This window comes from Panulirus ornatus, chromosome 52 (genome assembly GCF_036320965.1).
Source record: "Panulirus ornatus isolate Po-2019 chromosome 52, ASM3632096v1, whole genome shotgun sequence".
NCBI classification, from domain to species: Eukaryota; Metazoa; Arthropoda; class Malacostraca; order Decapoda; family Palinuridae; genus Panulirus; species Panulirus ornatus.
Genome location: NC_092275.1, coordinates 11,402,650 through 11,422,649, shown reverse-complemented (window position 1 = coordinate 11,422,649; position 20,000 = coordinate 11,402,650). Strand labels below are relative to the sequence as shown.

Sequence of the window (20,000 nt, the reverse complement as noted above, 5' to 3'; positions counted from 1 at the left end):
GCATGTTCAGGCCCCGATCACACAAAATCTTTTTCACTCCATCTTTCCACCTCCAATTTGGTCTCCCTCTTCTCCTCGTTCCCTCCACCTCCGACACATATATCCTCTTGGTCAATCTTTCCTCACTCATTCTCTCCATGTGCCCAAACCACTTCAAAACAACCTCTTCTGCTCTCTCAACCACGCTCTTTTTATTTCCACACATCTCTCTTACCCTTACGTTACTCACTCGATCAAACCACCTCACACCACACATTGTCCTCAAACATCTCATTTCCAGCACATCCATCCTCCTGCGCACAACTCTATCCATAGCCCACGCCTCGCAACCATACAACATTGTTGGAACCACTATTCCTTCAAACATACCCATTTTTGCTTTCCGAGATAATGTTCTCGACTTCCACACATTCTTCAAGGCCCCCAGAATTTTCGCCCCCTCCCCCACCCTATGATCCACTTCCGCTTCCATGGTTCCATCCGCTGCCAGATCCACTCCCAGATATCTAAAACACTTCACTTCCTCCAGTTTTTCTCCATTCAAACTCACCTCCCAATTGACTTGACCCTCAACCCTACTGTACCTAATAACCTTGCTCTTATTCACATATATATATATATATATATATATATATATATATATATATATATATATATATATATATATATATATATATATATATATATATATATATATATAAATTTAGATGGCTTTGCATGTAGCATTTATGGATCTGGAGAAGGTATATGATAGACTAGATAGAGGTGCTCTGTGGAAGGTATTAAGAATACATGGTGTGCGAGGCAAGTTGTTAGAAGCAGTGAAAAGTTTTTATCGAGGATATAAGGCATATGTACGTGTAGGAAGAGAGGAAAGTGATTGGTTCTCTGTGAATGTTGGTTTGCGGCAGGGGTGCGTGATGTCTCTATGGTTGTTTAATTTGTTTATAGATGGGGTTGTTAGGGGGGAGAACGCAAGAGTTTTGGAAAGAGGGGCAAGTATGCAGTCTGTTGTGGATGAGAGAGCTTGGGAAGTGGTCAGTTGTTGTTCGCTGATGATACAGAGCTGGTGGCTGGAGGTAAGTTTGAATGGAGAAAAGCTGGAGGAAGTGAAGTGTTTTAGATATCTGGGAGTGGATTTAGCAGTGGATGGAACCATGGAAGCGGAGGTGAGTCATAGGGTGGGGGAGGGGGAGAAGGTTCTGGGAGCGTTGAAGAATGTGTGGAAGGCGAGAACGTTATCTTGGAAAGCAAAAATGGGTATGTTTGAAGGAATAGTGTTTTCAACAATGTTACATGGTTGTGAGGCATGGGCTATAGATAAGGTTGTGCAGAGGAGGGTGGATGTGTCGGAAATGAGAAGTTTGAGGACAATATGTGGTGTGAGGTGGTTTTAGCGATTAAGTGGTGAATGGGTAAGAGAGATATGCGGTAAAAAAAGAGTGTGGTTGAGAGAGCAGAAGAGGGTGCATTAAAATGGTTTGATCACATGGAGAGATGAGTGAGGAAAGATTGACAAAGAGGATATATGTGTCAGGGGTGGAGGGAAGGAGGAGATGTGGAAGACCACATTGGAGGTGGAAAGATGGAGTAAAAAAGGATTTTGAGCGATCGGGGCCTGAACATATAGGAGGAAGAAAGGCGAGCAAAGAATAGAGTGAAGTGGTGCGATGTGTTATACCGGAGTGGACGTGCTGTCATTGGATTCACCCAGGGCATGTGAAGCGTCTGGGGTAAACCATGGAAAGTTCTGTGGGGTCTGGATGTGGAAAGGGAGCTGTGGTTTCGGTGCATTACACATGACAGCTAGAGACTGAGTGTGGATGAATGTGGCCTTTGTTGTCTTTTCCTAGCGCTACCTTGCTCGCACGCGGGGGAGGGGGGGGGTTGCAATTTCATGTGTGGCGAAGTGACGTCGAGAAAGGATGAAGGCAGCATGTATGAATATGTACATGTGTATATATGTGTATGTCTGTGTATGTATATGTATGTATACTTGAAATGTATAGGTATGTATATGTGCATGTGTGGGCGTTTATGTATATGCATGTGTATGTGGGTAGTTTGGGCCATTCTCTCGTCTGTTTCCTTGCGATACCTCGCTAACGCGGAAGACAGCGACAAAGAATGATTAAAGAAATTATATATATATATATATATATATATATATATATATATATATATATATATATATATATATATATATATATATATATATATATATATTTTTTTTTTTTTCAAACTATTCGCCATTTCCCGCGTTAGCGAGGTAGCGTTAAGAACAGAGGACTGGGCCTTTTTTGGAATATCCTCACCTGGCCCCCTCTGTTCCTTCTTTTGGAAAATTAAAAAAAAAAGAGAGGGGAGGATTTCCAGCCCCCCCGCTCCCTTCCCTTTTAGTCACCTTCTACGACACGCAGGGAATACGTGAGAAGTATTCTTAATCCCCTATCCCCAGGGATAATATATATATATTATTTTTTTTTTATTATACTTTGTCGCTGTCTCCCGCGTTTGCGAGGTAGTGCAAGGAAACAGACGAAAGAAATGGCCCAACCCCCCCCATACACATGTATATACATACGTCCACACACACAAATATACATACCTACACAGCTTTCCATGGTTTACCCCAGACGCTTCACATGCCTTGATTCAATCCACTGACAGCACGTCAACCCCGGTATACCACATCGCTCCAATTCACTCTATTCCTTGCCCTCCTTTCACCCTCCTGCATGTTCAAGCCCCGATCACACAAAATCTTTTTCACTCCATCTTTCCACCTCCAATTTGGTCTCCCTCTTCTCCTCGTTCCCTCCACCTCCGACACATATATCCTCTTGGTCAATCTTTCCTCACTCATTCTCTCCATGTGCCCAAACCACTTCAAAACACCCTCTTCTGCTCTCTCAACCACGCTCTTTTTATTTCCACACATCTCTCTTACCCTTACGTTACTCACTCGATCAAACCACCTCACACCACACATTGTCCTCAAACATCTCATTTCCAGCACATCCATCCTCCTGCGCACAACTCTATCCATAGCCCACGCCTCGCAACCATACAACATTGTTGGAACCACTATTCCTTCAAACATACCCATTTTTGCTTTCCGAGATAATGTTCTCGACTTCCACACATTCTTCAAGGCCCCCAGAATTTTCGCCCCCTCCCCCACCCTATGATCCACTTCCGCTTCCATGGTTCCATCCGCTGCCAGATCCACTCCCAGATATCTAAAACACTTCACTTCCTCCAGTTTTTCTCCATTCAAACTCACCTCCCAATTGACTTGACCCTCAACCCTACTGTACCTAATAACCTTGCTCTTATTCACATTTACTCTTAACTTTCTTCTTCCACACACTTTACCAAACTCAGTCACCAGCTTCTGCAGTTTCTCACAAGAATCAGCCACCAGCGCTGTATATACATATATATATATATATATATATATATATATATATATATATATATATATATATATATATGTATATATATATATATATATATATATATATATATATATATATATATATATATATATATATATATATATATATATATATATCTATTTATATATATATATATATATATATATATATATATATATATATATATATATATATATATATATATATATATGTATATATATATATATATATATATATATATATATATATATATATATATATATAAATATATATATATATATATATATATATATATATATATATATATATATATATATATATATATATACATATATATATATATATATATATATATATATATATATATATATATATATATATATATATATATATATATATATATATATATATATATCTTTTTCTTTTCTTTTAAACTATTCGCCATTTCCCGCATTAGCGAGGTAGCGTCAAGAACAGAGGACTGGGCCTTTTTTGGAATATCCTCACCTGGTCTGAACATGCAGGAGGGTGAATTGAGGGCAAGGAATAGAGTGAATTGGAGCAATGTGGTATACAGGGGTTGACGTGCTGTCAGTGGATTGAATCAGGGCATGTGAAGCGTCCGGGGTAAACCATGGAAAGCTGTGTAGGTATGTATATTTGCGTGTGTGGACGTGTGTATGTACATGTGTATGGGGGGGGTTGGGCCATATATATATATATATATATATATATATATAATTATTATTATCATACTTTGTCGCTTTCTCCCGCGTTAGCGAGGTAGCGCAAGGAAAGAGACAAAAGAATGGCCCAAACCACCCGCATATATATGCATATACAAACCCACCACTCACTACCCTTCCTAATCTGCCCACCTCCCACGCTTCTCATGCCGCAAGTATCTTTTGCGCAAGCCATCACTGCTTCCCGAAATACACCCTATTCCTCCCCACTCCCCTTACGTCCTTTGCTCTCACCTTTTTCCATTCTACACTTAGTCTCTCCTGGTACTTCCTCACACAAGTCTCCTTTCCAAGCTCACTTACTCTCACCACTTGCTTCACCCCAACATTCTCTCTTTTTTTTTCTGAAAACCTCTACAAACCTTCATCACCTCCACAAGATGATGATCAGACATCACTGCAGTTGTAACTCTCAACAAATTAACATCCAAATACCTTTCTTTCACGCGCCTATCAATTAACACGTAATCCAATAACGCCCAGACACTTACATATACATATCAACATATGCACATATACATACATATACACACACATACAAAGACATATACATGTGCAGCTTTTGTGTCGACGTCTGTAATGTGGGGAATGAATGTTATGTGTGTGTCCTTCTTGATGCTCCGAATGGTTGGTGTTATGTTCAGTAGGAGTGACTGTCCCTGCAATGTGACTGGAAGGAGTCTATCTGGAATTGAATGAGTGATTGAAGACTTCTTTGGGGATGCAGACATTCTGTTCTGGATGAGTCAGTGTTCCAATTGTGTGATATGGTGCTGAATATGTTTGTTGTTGCTACTCTGGTGTCAAGATGTTGTTATCTGATTGTGAGGTCGTCTCCGTATGAAAAGTAATTCCTGTTGTGCTTTGTTGGTTACCGTAAAGGGTTGGAGATAGAACTGCTCCCAGGGAACTCCATTGCAGAGTTTACGTGTTTGAAAGGTGAATATATTGTGAGGGAATCTGCCATGGCTTCCGTGTATGAAGTTGGGCAACCACTTTTTGTCATCTTTGTGGAGGGTGATGTCTATCAAATTTTGTGTGAGGATGCTTTGGAGGACAGTGTAGAATGATTTGTTGTTGTTTATTGCCACAAGTAGGTTTTTCGTAGCTCCTACTTAGAGGTAAACTTGGTTTGTAGCTAATTTTTGAGTAGTGTCTCATGAATACATTTGTGCGTTTTAGGGGATAAAGGATTTCATGAAAAAAGGTCAAAAGTGTTATATGAGTAGGGAATGAACTGGTGTGGTAAGTGTGGGTCTTCCTTAATGTGCGCTAGAGTTGGTTGCTGTGGATCTTGCCGTTCATTGTGTCGGGGAATGGGTGCCAGTTTTCAGTTTGTCTTTTAGTGATTAGGTTACTGACGGTGTTATTTACATTTTGGAATTGCTGATGATGAGTGCTCTTGTCTAATCTGATTTCTTTGCTTTAGTATAAGGTATGTAACGTATAGGAAGAAGTTTGAGCTGTAATTCCCATCCATGTCCTTGTGGTAAATGCATTTTGCTGGCTTGGCTGGAGACGTTGATGAAGAAGTATGAGACCCCATGACCTAGGGCAAGGAAGTCATCTACACTGAAGTTTTGGAACTTTGTCTCCATGTGCTGTGTGAAGGTTGGCCAGTCTACTTTCCTGTACTTTATATAAGTATTTTTGGTGGTTTGACTTAGGTGGGCCAGGTGAAGTGTTAGCTGGATGGGAAAGTGGTCAGAGAACAACCGTGCTGTATGTTCCAGTTCCTTCTTCTGTGTAGCGTTGGTGAGTAGGTGATGCGAGGCGGGGCCGACTGCTGAATATGGTGGGTTGGTAGTCTGGTTGTGGAGGTTGAGGATATTGTGAGAGACTTGGTTCAACTTGGCGACCTTGTGTGTAAACCTTGATTAAAGTGAATGGTGGGCATTGAAATCTCCGCAGAGATAAGTTTAGCAAGCTGATCGGGGGTTGAAATTCGGAAGCTTATCTGAAGGGGTGGTTACTTAGGTGATTACGTTCTAGTTAGCATTATGAAGTTCTATTATTTTGGATTGTGTTTGTATACGAGAGAGAGAGAGAGAGAGAGAGAGAGAGAGAGAGAGAGAGAGAGAGAGAGAGAGAGAGAGAGAGAGAGAGATTAACGGGGAAATAGGATAACTGATTTATCTTTTCATTCATAAATCTGTTGTCTTACCAATCTAGATCCTTTAATGATTCTGCTGATCAGAATGTGATTAACAATTTTTGACCGAAAGTATACTGTGATAGTAAGTGAAGTTATATTTTACAGATGGAACCGTCATGGCGTATGCTAGACCAGTTTCTTGTTACAAAAGTGCAACAAGTGATGAAGGGAGATGCCCTTCGTACCTCCCATCCTCTTAGTGTGTCCGTCTCCGACCCAGCAGAGATAAACCAAGTCTTCGATGAAATTCCTTATAGAAAAGGTAAACTTCAGTATATTAGAGCAAGTGAGCTCACTGATTACTGTGCTTGTGCATTTGTTTGACATTTTATTACAAATGGGATTTAGTCTTAAAGCCAATCGTCCATTCGTGCTTTTTTCTCATGGTTTATTATATCGTTGATCAATTGTCGTGGCAACTTAACGAAAAGTTGTAGACATATAAGATATTTTGTTGGTATGTAACTTGATTAACATTCTTATATAACAGAATCTTCTACCAAAGTATAAGTTTGAGCAAAAGAAGACAAAACTTAATCGAACATGAACTAATGTAATGCATTACTTCAGGTGCAGCCGTTATACGAATGATGCAACACTTCCTCACTGCAGACACTTTTAAGAAAGGCCTTACCAGCTACCTGTCTGCCAAGTAAGCGATATAGTCTGTTACTTGCTAAATTTGGGGTACAACAATTTTTTAAGAGTAATAACCTCAAGTCAAGCACATTAACTTTTATTTTCGTCCACTAACATCATATTTTAAGATAAATCTTTGGATGAATTTATCTGATCTTTCTTGTGACCGATTATAGATTCGTTCTGGCAGCAACCTGGTGAGGGCTTATCCTCTCCCTTCCCTCACATCAGCACTGAGAGAGAAGAGCAGTATTAAGATTGACGTTTACCTTGGAAGAGGGTAGTTATGTAAGACTTCATGACCACCTTGGAAGAGGGTAGTTATGTAAGACTTGATGATCACCTTGGGAGAGGGGAGTTATGTAAGACTTCATGACCACCTTGGAAGAGGGTAGTTATGTAAGACTTGATGATCACCTTGGAAGAGGGGAGTTATGTAAGACTTGATCACCTTGGGAGAGGAGAGTTATGTAAGACTTGATGACCACCTTGGGAGAGGGGAGTTATGTAAGACTTGATCACCTTGGGAGAGGAGAGTTATGTAAGACTTGATGACCACCTTGGGAGAGGGGAGTTTTGTAAGACTTGATGACCACCTTGGGAGAGGAGAGTTATGTAAGACTTGATGACCACCTTGGGAGAGGAGAGTTATGTAAGACTTGATGACCACCTTGGGAGAGAGAGTTATGTAAGACTTGATGACCACCTTGGGAGAGAGAGTTATGTAAGACTTGATGATCACCTTGGGAGAGGAGAGTTATGTAAGACTTGATCACCTTGGGAGAGGAGAGTTATGTAAGACTTGATGATCACCTTGGCAGAGGAGAGTTATGTAAGACTTAATGATCACCTTGGGAGAGGAGAGTTATGTAAGACTTGATGATCACCTTGGGAGAGGAGTGGGCGTCAAAACTAATGTGCAGCATCAGAAAGAAGAGTGACGTTTGGACTGCATAGAGGCATGTGGATGAATATCAGTTGTCGAATGATAAAGGGATATGTCTGTTGAATGTACTTGGTACTTTGTATGTAAGAGTTGTCATTAGCAATAATCTGAAGTACACTAAACAGTGTCAAGTAGCAAGTAAAAAGGGCAACGAAATGTTAGGTTTCATAGCCAGGAACATAGATTACAAGACACCAGAATCAATCATTACACTTTATAATTCTCTAATAAGACCACACATTGAATATGCAGTCCAGTTTTGTCCCCAAACTATAAAAACGACGAGGAAAAACTAGAACAAGCACAAAGACGCGCTACAAAATTGATCCCATACCTTACAAATCTGGCATACCAAGAGATGCTAAAAAGATTGGATCTCTTCTCCCTTGAAAAAACGGAGACTTCGCGGCGACTTAATCCAAGTGTTCAAAATTCTGAACAAGTTGGATAACGTAAATCACGAAAATCCTTTCGAAATACAAGAAAATACAGTTATCAGAACAAATGGAATGAAACTCAAAACTAAAAGATGTAGTACGGATGTGGGAAAAGGCTTCTTTTCCTATAGATGTGTTGAGCACTGGAATAAGTAACCGTCAGACGTCGTGAATGCTAAGACCATAAATGCCTTCAAAATTCATTTAGACAAATATTTTATGAATTCAGGTATACTCCGAGAAAAATGTCAAAAATAAACTGTATAAACGACGACGTCAACTGGGACAGTAGAAGGCTAATGTGCAGCAGCGGGGAGTCAGTGATAGCTTAAAAAAACTGCTGAGGGAAGTTACATTTTCTTGTCAAGTTGAGAATTATTTTACCATGCAACCCAGTCGTAGTCCAGTTGGCCTAATGTTGTCTGTCTATTTCATGTAAGCTCATGTAAACCGTACTTTCTTTTTTTATAATACCTCTCTTCCTCAATCATTTCTTACTCGATAAACCTTCCTCACACCATATATTGTCCTTAAACATTCCATTTCTAACATATCCATCCTCTTTCCTATATCATCATGTACAGTAAATACCTCGTAATCATACAACATCGTCGGGACTACTGTACTTTTATATACACCAATTTCCGACCTTTCAAACAGTGACTTCTCTGTCCACATATTTCTCATTGTTCCCAAACCTTCGCTCCTCTCATCCACCCCATAACTCACCTTCGCTTCCATGGTTCTATCGCTGCCCTGTTTATGTCTACACTGTTTACCTCCTTCCAAACCATCTTATTCTCCCTGAAGTTTACTGATACTAATTCACCCCAACTCTTACTTGCCCTCATTTTCAGCCTCTGCACCTTCCTCTTGACCTCCTGCCTCTTTCACTTGTAAGTCTCCCAATCTCTCACACTTCTTACTGTAAGTACCGCCCATAAACTTCTCTTTTCCCTTTCACTGGCAACACTCGCTTTCCTTTAACACATGCCCACCTCTCATCTTCCGTATGTTACATACTTCTCTTGCAAGTGCCGGCACTGCCTCTCTAAACAACTTCTTCCATTCCTCATCCATCCCTTTGTTTCGTTTACTCTCATCTTTTGCGATTTTACACTCAATAACTCCTAGTATTTTTTCACACAAGTCTCTTTTCCGAGTTAATTCACTTTCATTATCTTTTTCTCACCCATATGATTTCCTCTTTTCCGAAAATTTCTACAAAACTTCAATGTCACCTCCACCAGGTAATCACCAGAAATCCCTCCAGCAGACCCTTTCATCAAATTTACATCCAAGAGCCTCTCTTCTCCAAGCCTATCAATTTGCATGTAATAGAGTAATGCCCGATTAACGTCTTTCCTATTCACCCACGTATACTTATGTATGTCCCTATTTTTAAACCAGATATTTTCAATTACCAGCCCTCAAATCCTCAAGTCTTTTATCATTTCATCCATCTTACTGAATTACCTGTACTCTCACTTGTACACCCAACTTCTTGTTACTCCCTTACGCATCTACGTCAACCATCTCTAGAACTCGGTCTCTTGCATCATAACTGCTGACACACTTGTGATGTAACGTTGTATTAAAAGAATCGACAGAAATTCCAATTCTCTATTAAACAACCAACAGCAATATTTATATAATATTTATATAAAACAGAAAAATAGTTACATAAATGAAAAGAGAATCACTCGTGTAAAGTGAAATACTTATTTACTAGAACAATGTAGTACATCAATTGCCTCAGTAAAGGACATATGAATAAATATAATCACTCCAGAACTTAGTGAATATACACGACCATAATACTCAACCCCAGTGGATCAGCAACCAACTTGAGACAGTTCAACTTCTCCATATGCTCTAACACGTCTCTTCACCAGGATCATAAGGGTGCAATACGTAATGGAATAAATGATTAGATTGTTTTATGTAATAATTCTTAATGAAATGCAATTACTGCTGAGGCAAAGACATTACTACTTTAAGTTATGTATTTGCGGGATGTTTTGATTACATTTATCTATATGTCTTTTAATGAGGCAATTGATGTACTACATTGTTCTAGTAAATAAGTATTTCACTTTACACGAGTGATTCTCTGTTTATCTATGTAACAAATTTTTTATTTTATACAAAGATTGCGTTTTTTCTTAAAGTGTTGCCACTTTACTTTGAATTAGTTTCGACCTTCATAATTTGAACACACTTTGCCCCAGGATGGACAACTTTCCCTCTGTTTCATGTGACTTCTTCCACAAAATCTAGTCAGAGATCCATTCCCAACTTGTAGACATCTTGATACCCATATTCTTTTCCACTGGCTTGACCGCACCACTCGGCTGCCTCTCTCTACGTGAATGCATGTACATTTCCACTGTTTACTTCATCTGTTTCTCCTTGCTGAGCTTTGGACACTTCACTAGCTCGGCATATTTCCAAAGTGCGGTCTAAGGTTATATTTTTCTCTCGAAGCGAACGATCTGGAACCTAATTATCGTGTGCGCCAAATATTTTGCGATCCCTTATAATGACATGATATGGTGTAACATTATCAAAATTACAATTGAAGACAAGTTGACGAAGCATGGGACATACTGTTCAAACGAATCACTCGGTTGTTGTCTACGTAGGGTGAACCTGTACTTCTCAAACGTTGTGATGCACAAGGGTTGGCAATATTCTTCAAAAGCTTGGAGCACTTGTTCGTGTCTTTCTTTTGATCTGTAGTTAATTCGAATGTGTCGAAAATCTTGTGTGATTCAACTCCAATCACAGTCAAAAGCACCGATACTTGAACCTGTGGCTTCTTATTGCTCAGTTCCGTCGTCACTGCATAACACTCCCACCGGCTTCTCCAGTCCCTCCACAACTCGGCTGCATTCCGCTCGTGAATCTTAAAATATGGTGGGAGTTGTAAGAGGTGTGATGACGCCATAACCAGCCTTCAAAACGCAGTCCAATTCACCGCTGCCACCATGTGGCGTAACTTTGTATTAAAAGGATCGACAGAAATTCCAATTCTCTATTAAACAGCCAACAGCAATAACATTGTACAGGGCAGGAGAGAGTGTAAGAGCCAGCTGCCTGGCTGGGACTGACGCAGCGAGGGCTGGCAGCCTTGATGATAACAGTAGGACAACAATTGTAACAAGAGTCGACCAAAGCCAACTACCAGCCTATGGTCGTTTATTACATTAACGACTCGTCACAATGCTCTCTTGGCTGCACCCACAGCACTTGCCTCCCTTAGTCTTTCTTTTCGTGGCTAGGTGTATAAGCACGTAAACAGCCATCTCTCGTCATCCACTTTCATTTTTACGCACATCAGTTTGGAGTTCCCTTCTTTACGTTGTTTCATACATTCCCACCACTCCTACTTCTGTAGTAGTACTACCACTTCCTTGGCTCTCACCTTCATACTGACCCCTGACTTTATCCCATGATGTTCTCAAACCAAATCCCCCTCCCTTTCTTATACTTTGCTTTGTTTCAGGGCTAGAATATCCAGGTTCCTTTCCTGAAACTTGACTCACATATCCCTCCCTTCTTATCCTCTTACACACACACACACACACACACACACACACACACACACATACACACACACACACACATATATATATATATATATATATATATATATATATATATATATATATATATATATATATATATATATATATATATATATATATCCCTGGGGATAGGGAGAAAGAATACTTCCCACGTATTCCCTGCATGTCGTAGAAGGCGACTAAAAGGGGAGGGAGCGGGGGGCTGGAAATCCTCCCGTCTCGTTTTTTTTTTTTTTTTTTTTTTTTTTTTTCCAAAAGAAGGAACAGAGAATTCGGCCAGGTGAGGGTATTCCCTCAAGGGCCCAGTCCTCTGTTCTTAACGCTACCTCGCTAATGCGGGAAATGGCGAATAGTTTGAAAGAAAAAGAAAGAATGTATATATATATATATATATATATATATATATATATATATATATATATATATATATATATATATATATATATATATATATATGGGAGGGTATTGATTGTGAGGGTGATGGCATGTACAGAGCATCAGATTGGGGAAGAGCAGTGTGGTTTCAGAAGTGGTAGAGGATGTGTGGATCAGGTGTTTGCTTTGGAGAATGTATGTGAGAGATACCTAGGAAAACAAATGGATTTGTATGTAACATTTATGGATCTGGAGAAGTCATATGATAGAGTTGAGATGCTCTGTGGAAGGTATTAAGAGTATACGGTGTGGAATGTAAGTTGCTAGAAGCAGTGAAAAGTTTTTATCGAGGATGTAAGGCATGTGTACAGGTAGGAAGAGAGGAAAGTGATTGGTTCCCAGTGAATGTTCGTTTGCGGTAGGGGTGCGTGATGTCTCCATGGTTGTTTAATTTGTTTATGGATGGGGTTGTTAGGGAGGTGAATGCAATAGTTTTGGAGAGAGCGGTAAGTATGCAGTCTGTTGAAGATGAGAGAGCTTGGGAAGTGAGTCAGTTGTTGTTCGTTGATGATTCAGCGCTGGCGGCTGATTAGGGTAAGAAACTACAGAAGCTGGTGACTGAGTTTGGTAAAGTGTGTGAAAGAAGAAAGCTGAGAATGAATGTGAATAAGAGCAAGGTTATTAGGTCCAGTAGGGTTGAGGGACAAGTAAATTGGGAAGTAAAGTTTAAATGGAGAAAAACTGGAGGAAATGAAGTGTTTTAGATACCTGAGAGTGGATTTAGCAGCGGATGGAACCATGGAAGCAGAAGAGAGTCACAGGGTGGGGAGGGGGCGAAGGTTCTGGGAGCGTTGAAAAGTGTGTGGAAGGCGAGAATGTTATCTCGGAAAGCAAAATTGGGTAAGTTTGAAGGAATAGTGGTTCCAACAATGTTATATGATTGCAAGGCGTGGGCTATAGGTAGGGTTGTGCGGAGGGGGGGTGGATGTGTTGGAAATGAGATGTTTGAGGACAATAAGTGGGGCGAAGTGGTTTGATCGAGTAAGTAATAAAAGGGTAAGAGAGATGTGTGGTAAAAAAAAAAAGATTGGTTGAGAGAGCAGAAGAGGGTGTATTGAAATAGTTTGGTCACGTGGAGAGAATGAGTGAGGAAAGATTGACAAGGAGGATACATGTGTCAGAGGTGGAGGGAACGAGAAGTGGGAGACCAAATTGGAGGTGGAAGGATAGAATGTAAAAGATTTTGAGCAATCGGGGTCTGAACATGCAGGAGGGTGAAAGGCGTGCAAGGAATAGAGTGAATTGGAACGATGTGGTATAACGGGGTCGACGTGCTGTCAATGGATTGAACCAGGGTATGTGGAGCGTCTAGGGTAAACCATGGAAAGTTTTGTGGGGCCTGGATGTGGAAAAGGACGCTGTGGTTTCGGTGCATTCACATGCCAGCTAGAGACTGAGTGTGAACGAATGTGGCCTTTGTTGCCTTTTCCTAGCCTTACCTCCGCGTTGTACAGTTAGGTTCGGTAAAATGCTATCTGCTGGTTGTGTGAGCCTGATGGGAAATGACCGGTGTAGAGCCCGTTGCTCACCAACATGAGACGAAGGGTATTCAAGTACATAGGGTTCGAATTAGTCATTTCCCTATTAGGGGCGATCATGGCCTAGCAGTAGCGCTCCCGCCTGTTACTCAGGGGTCCCGGGTTCGATCCTGGCTGTTGAAGGTTTGTATGATATATATATATATATATTATTTTTTTTTATTTGCTTTGTCGCTGTCTCCCGCATTTGCGAGGTAGCGCAAGGAAACAGACGAAAGAAAATGGCCCAACTCAGCCCCATACACATGTATATACACACACGTCCACACACGCAAATAAACATACCTATACATCTCAATGTACACATATATATACACACACAGACACATACATATATACACATGCACACAATTCACACTGTCTGCCTTTATTCATTCCCATCGCCACCTCGCCACACATGGAATAACATCCCCCTCCCCCCTCATGTGTGCGAGGTAGCGTTAGGAAAAGACAACAAAGGCCCCATTTGTTCACACTCAGTCTCTAGCTGTCATGCAATAATGCCCGAAACCACAGCTCCCTTTCCACATCCAGGCCCCACACAACTTTCCATGGTTTACCCCAGACGCTTCACATGCCCTGATTCAATCCATTGACAGCACGTCGACCCCGGTATACCACATCGATCCAATTCACTCTATTCCTTGCACGCCTTTCACCCTCCTGCATGTTCAGGCCCCGATCACTCAAAATCTTTTTCACTCCATCTTTCCACCTCCAATTTGGTCTCCCACTTCTCCTCGTTCCCTCCACCTCTGACACATATATCTTCTTGGTCAATCTTTCCTCACTCATTCTCTCCATGTGCCCAAACCATTTGAAAACACCCTCTTCTGCTCTCTCAACCACGCTCTTTTTATTTCCACACATCTCTCTTACCCTATTATTACTTACTCGATCAAACCACCTCACACCACACATTGTCCTCAAACATTTCATTTCCAGCACATCCATCCTCCTGCGCACAACTCTATCCATAGCCCACGCCTCGCAACCGTACAACATTGTTGGAACCACTATTCCCTCAAACCTACCCATTTTTGCTTTCCGAGATAATGTTCTCGACTTCCACACATTCTTCAAGACTCCCAGAACTTTCGCCCCCTCCCCCACCCTATGATTCACTTTTGCTTTCATGGTTCCATCCGCTGCCAAATCCACTCCCAGATATCTATAACACCTTACTTCCTCCTGTTTTTCTCCATTCAAACTTACCTCCCAATTGACTTGACCCTCAACCCTACTGTACCTAATAACCTTGCTCTTATTCACATTTACTCTTAACTTTCTTCTTTCACACACTTTACCAAACTGAGTCACCAGCTTCTGCAGTTTCTCACATGAATCAGCCACCAGCGCTGTATCATTAGCGAACAACAACTGACTCACTTCCCAAGCTCTCTCATCCCCAACAGATTTACTTGTCCCTCTTTCCAAAACTCTTGCATTCACCTCCCTAACAACCCCATCCATAAACAAATTAAACAACCATGGAGACATCACACACCCCTGCCGCAAACCAACATTCACTGAGAACCAATCACTTTCCTCTCTTCCTACACGTACACATACCTTACATCCTCGATAAAAACTTTTCACTGCTTCTAACAACTTGCCTCCCACACCATATATTCTTAGTACCTTCCACAGAGCATCTCTATCAACCCTATCATATGCCTTCTCCAGATCCATAAATGCTACATACAAATCATTTGCTTTTCTAAGTATTTCTCACATACATTCTTCAAAGCAAACACCTGATCCACACATCCTCTACCACTTCTGAAACCACACTGCTCTTCCCAAATCTGATGTTCTGTACATGCCTTCACCCTCTCAATCAATACCCTCCCATATAATTTACCAGGAATACTCAACAAACTTATACCTCTGTAATTTGAGCACTCACTCTTATCCCCTTTGCCTTAGTACAATGGCACTATGCAAGCATTCCGCCAATCCTCAGGCACCTCACCATGAGTCATACATACATCAAATAACCTTACCAACCAGTCAACAATACAGTCACCCCCTTTTTTTAATAAATTCCACTGCAATACCATCCAAACCTGCTGCTTTGCCGGCTTTCATCTTCCGCAAAGCTTTTACTACCTCTTCTCTGTTTACCAAATCATTTTCCCTAACCCTCTCACTTTGCACACCACCTCGACCAAAACACCCTATATCTGCCACTCTATCATCAAACACATTCAAGAAACCTTCAAAATACTCACTCCATCTCCTTCTCACATCACCACTACTTGTTATCACCTCCCCATTAGCCCCCTTCACTGAAGTTCCCATTTGCTCCCTTGTCTTACGCACTTTATTTACCTCCTTCCAGAACACCTTTTTATTCTCCCTAAATATATATATATAATGTGTGTGTGCATTATTTTCAGGAGACTTTCCCAATTTCTTTGAAAGATTTTTTTGTGTTATATTGTAAAACAATTTCTCTTCTTTTGCATGTTAATGCAACGTGTTTCCCGACAGGAGATATGACAATGCAGACCAAGATGACTTATGGAGGTTCATGACGACAGCAGCACATGAGGATGGGTCGTTACCTCCGCAAGTCTCCGTTAAAACTATTATGGACACCTGGACTCGGCAGGAGGGTTTTCCCGTCATCTATGTTTCCAGGGATCACAACGGTACCGCCAGATTAACGCAGGTGAATACGTCACGTCTTTCACAGTATACCCTGTCCGTACCGAACTTGTTCCACACAAAAAACTTGGCCGCCCTCTTCCCCCTCACTGTACCACAAAATTCAAATGTTACACTTACATTGTAGTACTATGTCTTCTACAACTTGGCCTTGAGTACCATCTGCAGACGTTTGAGCATTGAATTGGTAAGATTCCATAAGTATTCTAGGTCCATATTTTGGATCCATAAGGTCTTAATCTCCGTAATGAGGCCAGCCTCTGATGAGGTGTTGTAGGAACACAGCTTGACTTTCATATGGTTCCAGCATTTCTCGATTGGGTAAGGTCCGGGGAGTTCCCAGGTTCCCAGGACACTTCAGCAGGTAAACGTTTTTCTTGGATAACCAGTTCATCACCTTTCTAGCCTTATGACTAAGGGTACTATCTTGCATAAAGTGATCACACCAATGAACCTCATAAAAAAGAAGCAGATGGTCCTCTAGCACCTTGATATACTGCACTCCATTCACTGTTGTTTTTAGGAGAGAATTACAACCGTCTCATACCCATTGCATCAATAGGTGGATCATCACACCATCTGGGTGTTTTGCCGTCTTCACTGTGAAACGAGTCATACCGGCTGGCACCGTCCGTACCCCTTACCCTTCCCTGACTCGACTGCACAAACTTTGAAGGAACTTCCATCGGAAAATACCATCTTACTCCACTGTTGCTATCTTCAGTCCTTGTATTTCTTCACATAGGTCTTGACGGTGGGATGACTTTGCCAGTGGAGTCACGAGCACGGCAATGGAGCCACGAGCGCTGGCAAGCAGCCACTTGCTCATGCGCTCTGAACGCCCAGTGCGCCTAGAAAACTCACGTGTACTCATATTTTTTTAATTACAGGCGTGAATTCAGGGCTTTCTCATCATAAGAACGATCAGTCGACCATCTTGAAGCATAGGTGGAAGATATACATCGCTTAGAAGCGAAATTTCTAATATGAAGTAGAAGCCAGGAGGAGTAAAGGAAGGACATCCTGAGGCATACTGAAGCGGGCTGATCGACGGATTTTTTTCACACTGGACACAATCTAGAATACTTCATAGTTAGAAAAGTAAAGTCATCATCGCTCCAGTTGTATCATTATTGGATGGACAATTTAATGATAGGTGGGCGTACACGAGCAACTTACAATGGCTACCTTGATAACACTTAAACGTTCCATTGGAATTCTCTGTGGAGCAGTTCTTCTCCAGCTCTCTTCAGTCTCTTCTCGCACAATCTCACGTTACTTAGAGCAAACCACAAAGTGAAGGTCCTTTCATACGTAGACGACCTCACAAACACATCACAACACCCTGATACCATAGAAGTAACAACAAACATGGGGCACACCATTAGACAACTTGAAAAACAGTTCATCCAAAGGAGAATGTTTTCATTTCGAAAGAAGTCTTCAGTCAACTCTTTTTACCTCAGACAGACATGAATCCATCTTACATCCTCTAGTCACCCTGAATAGACAATCACTCCCTATCAAAACGCCGTCCTTCTAGGTATAACAAAAGACACACATGACATTCACCCCTCACACCTAAAGCATCAAAAGAAAAGCAACACACACGCTAAATACCTCATCTGCATGATCTTCCATCCTCTCACAAGCAAACATAACAAACTGCAAACCACACCAAACAGGGTTCTAAGAACAGTAAATTACGTCGTGCTGGTGGGACGTGTGGCTCTGTGCCACCTATTAGTCAATCAAGTGAGGTCACCGCCCAGCCATCAAGATCATATACCATCAACAAGTGATTCACTTACGATCTAGTGATCCTCCTCTTTTATTTATATTGACTGACCCTTCAGTTTACATATGTAAATTGTTTATTACCATAGCACCAGCTACCCATGTATGTACATCCTGTGGTTGATGTTTTACAAAGGATTTTATGATAACGGGACCAGACGGAGCGTACAAGGATGGGTTGTTCTGCGTAAACCGTGGTAATCTGGAAGAAAAGTTCAAAGTGATCTAAGTGAAATTAGGGCAGCGTTCAAAGTCTTAACTGAGGAAAATTTACTGCTTATGGACGAGATACAGCTTTTGAAAATGGGGCACCCTGACCTTACCCTAAGTACCTGCCCCTAGCGCCAACTTCCCCTCACCATCCTGAGCCATCCTTCCCTCGGTCGCACCCTCCACCACACAACCTACCCTCCCACACCAACCGCCTGTCCCAACCCACCCCCGTCCTGCTACCTCCTCTCACCCCTACCTAAACTCCTCTCATCTTCTCCCAAACTCCCAGTCCCGAACCACCACTAAGGCCCTCCCTCACCCTAATTCCATAACCTCCACAAGGTTTACGTTACACCTCAACCACCCAACTAGCCATTCCCCTCCCCCTTCCTCATGGGACAACTTTCTCCCCCTCCCTCCCCCGTCGGCCCCTCTCACAAGCAGTGATTAAAGGACTTGCAAGAGAAGACCGACGATGACTGTTCAGTGTTTCTTGGAGATTCGCTGGTCAGAAATCTGGGTAAACACATGGCGAGGAATTAGAGAGCCAAGAATACAGTCCTGTCTACCCAGGTGCAAGAATTTTCCATATCAAACTAGAGCTTGATGAAGTACCAACTAAGATTACAAGAGCATGTAAACAAAATCGGTGAATGGTCAAGAAAATGGCAAGTGCCATTTAACGTCAATATATGTCAGCTGTTACAAGTAAAAACCTCAACAAAAAATTCTATTATGGACTGATGGACACTCCTTATGTGAAGGATCTAGTGGTCAGCGTCTCCAACAACTTCAAATTATCCCAGCATTGTAAGGAAGCTGCCAAATAAACACGTAGGATATTAGGATTTATTAACTAAAACTTATCGTACACGAAAAAGGAAGAGATATTGCCGTTATACCTAAGTCTAGTGAGACCTCGCCTCGTATATGCAATGCAGTTCTGGGCCACCAGCGAAGAGCAACTATATTGATTCCTTCCTTGCGTAATAACTCATATGAGGACAGCGTGCGAGAATTAAACTTGCTCTCTCTAAGCAAGATGCGTCTCCGAGGCAAATCAATAGATTGTTTTAAAATACTTAAAGGATTCAACAAGGCTGACATTCTGGAGTTTCTTTACAGTAGCACCAGCATTATCAACGAGAGGAAATGGCATGAAACTTACAGGTCACCGAGTTGATCTTGAAAGTACGAAATATTTCCTCACCAGCGACATTATTAATGCACTGAATAAGCTCCCAGGGAATGTTCAGAGCAACACTGCTAATATCTTCAAAGTTATTGAATAATTCATTTAATCAATCATCATAACGCAGTGGCATCATATGCTACCTCTCAGACACTGATCTCTCTTTGGTCATGCTGCGGTAACATACTAGCAATAATTA

At 41.3% G+C, this 20,000-nt stretch overlaps 1 protein-coding gene across 1 annotated transcript in view; it reads left to right on the top strand.

Moving 5' to 3' along the window:
- Positions 1-20,000, top strand: part of LOC139764987 (aminopeptidase N-like) — a 201,806-nt gene that overhangs the window by 164,848 nt on the left and 16,958 nt on the right. The window contains exons 8-12 of the mRNA XM_071692040.1: positions 6,447-6,603; positions 6,912-6,993; positions 16,423-16,603; positions 16,727-16,786; positions 18,285-18,397. Of these exons, the coding sequence (XP_071548141.1) occupies positions 6,447-6,603; positions 6,912-6,993; positions 16,423-16,603; positions 16,727-16,786; positions 18,285-18,397 (593 nt within the window). The remainder of the gene's footprint in view (positions 1-6,446; positions 6,604-6,911; positions 6,994-16,422; positions 16,604-16,726; positions 16,787-18,284; positions 18,398-20,000) is intronic.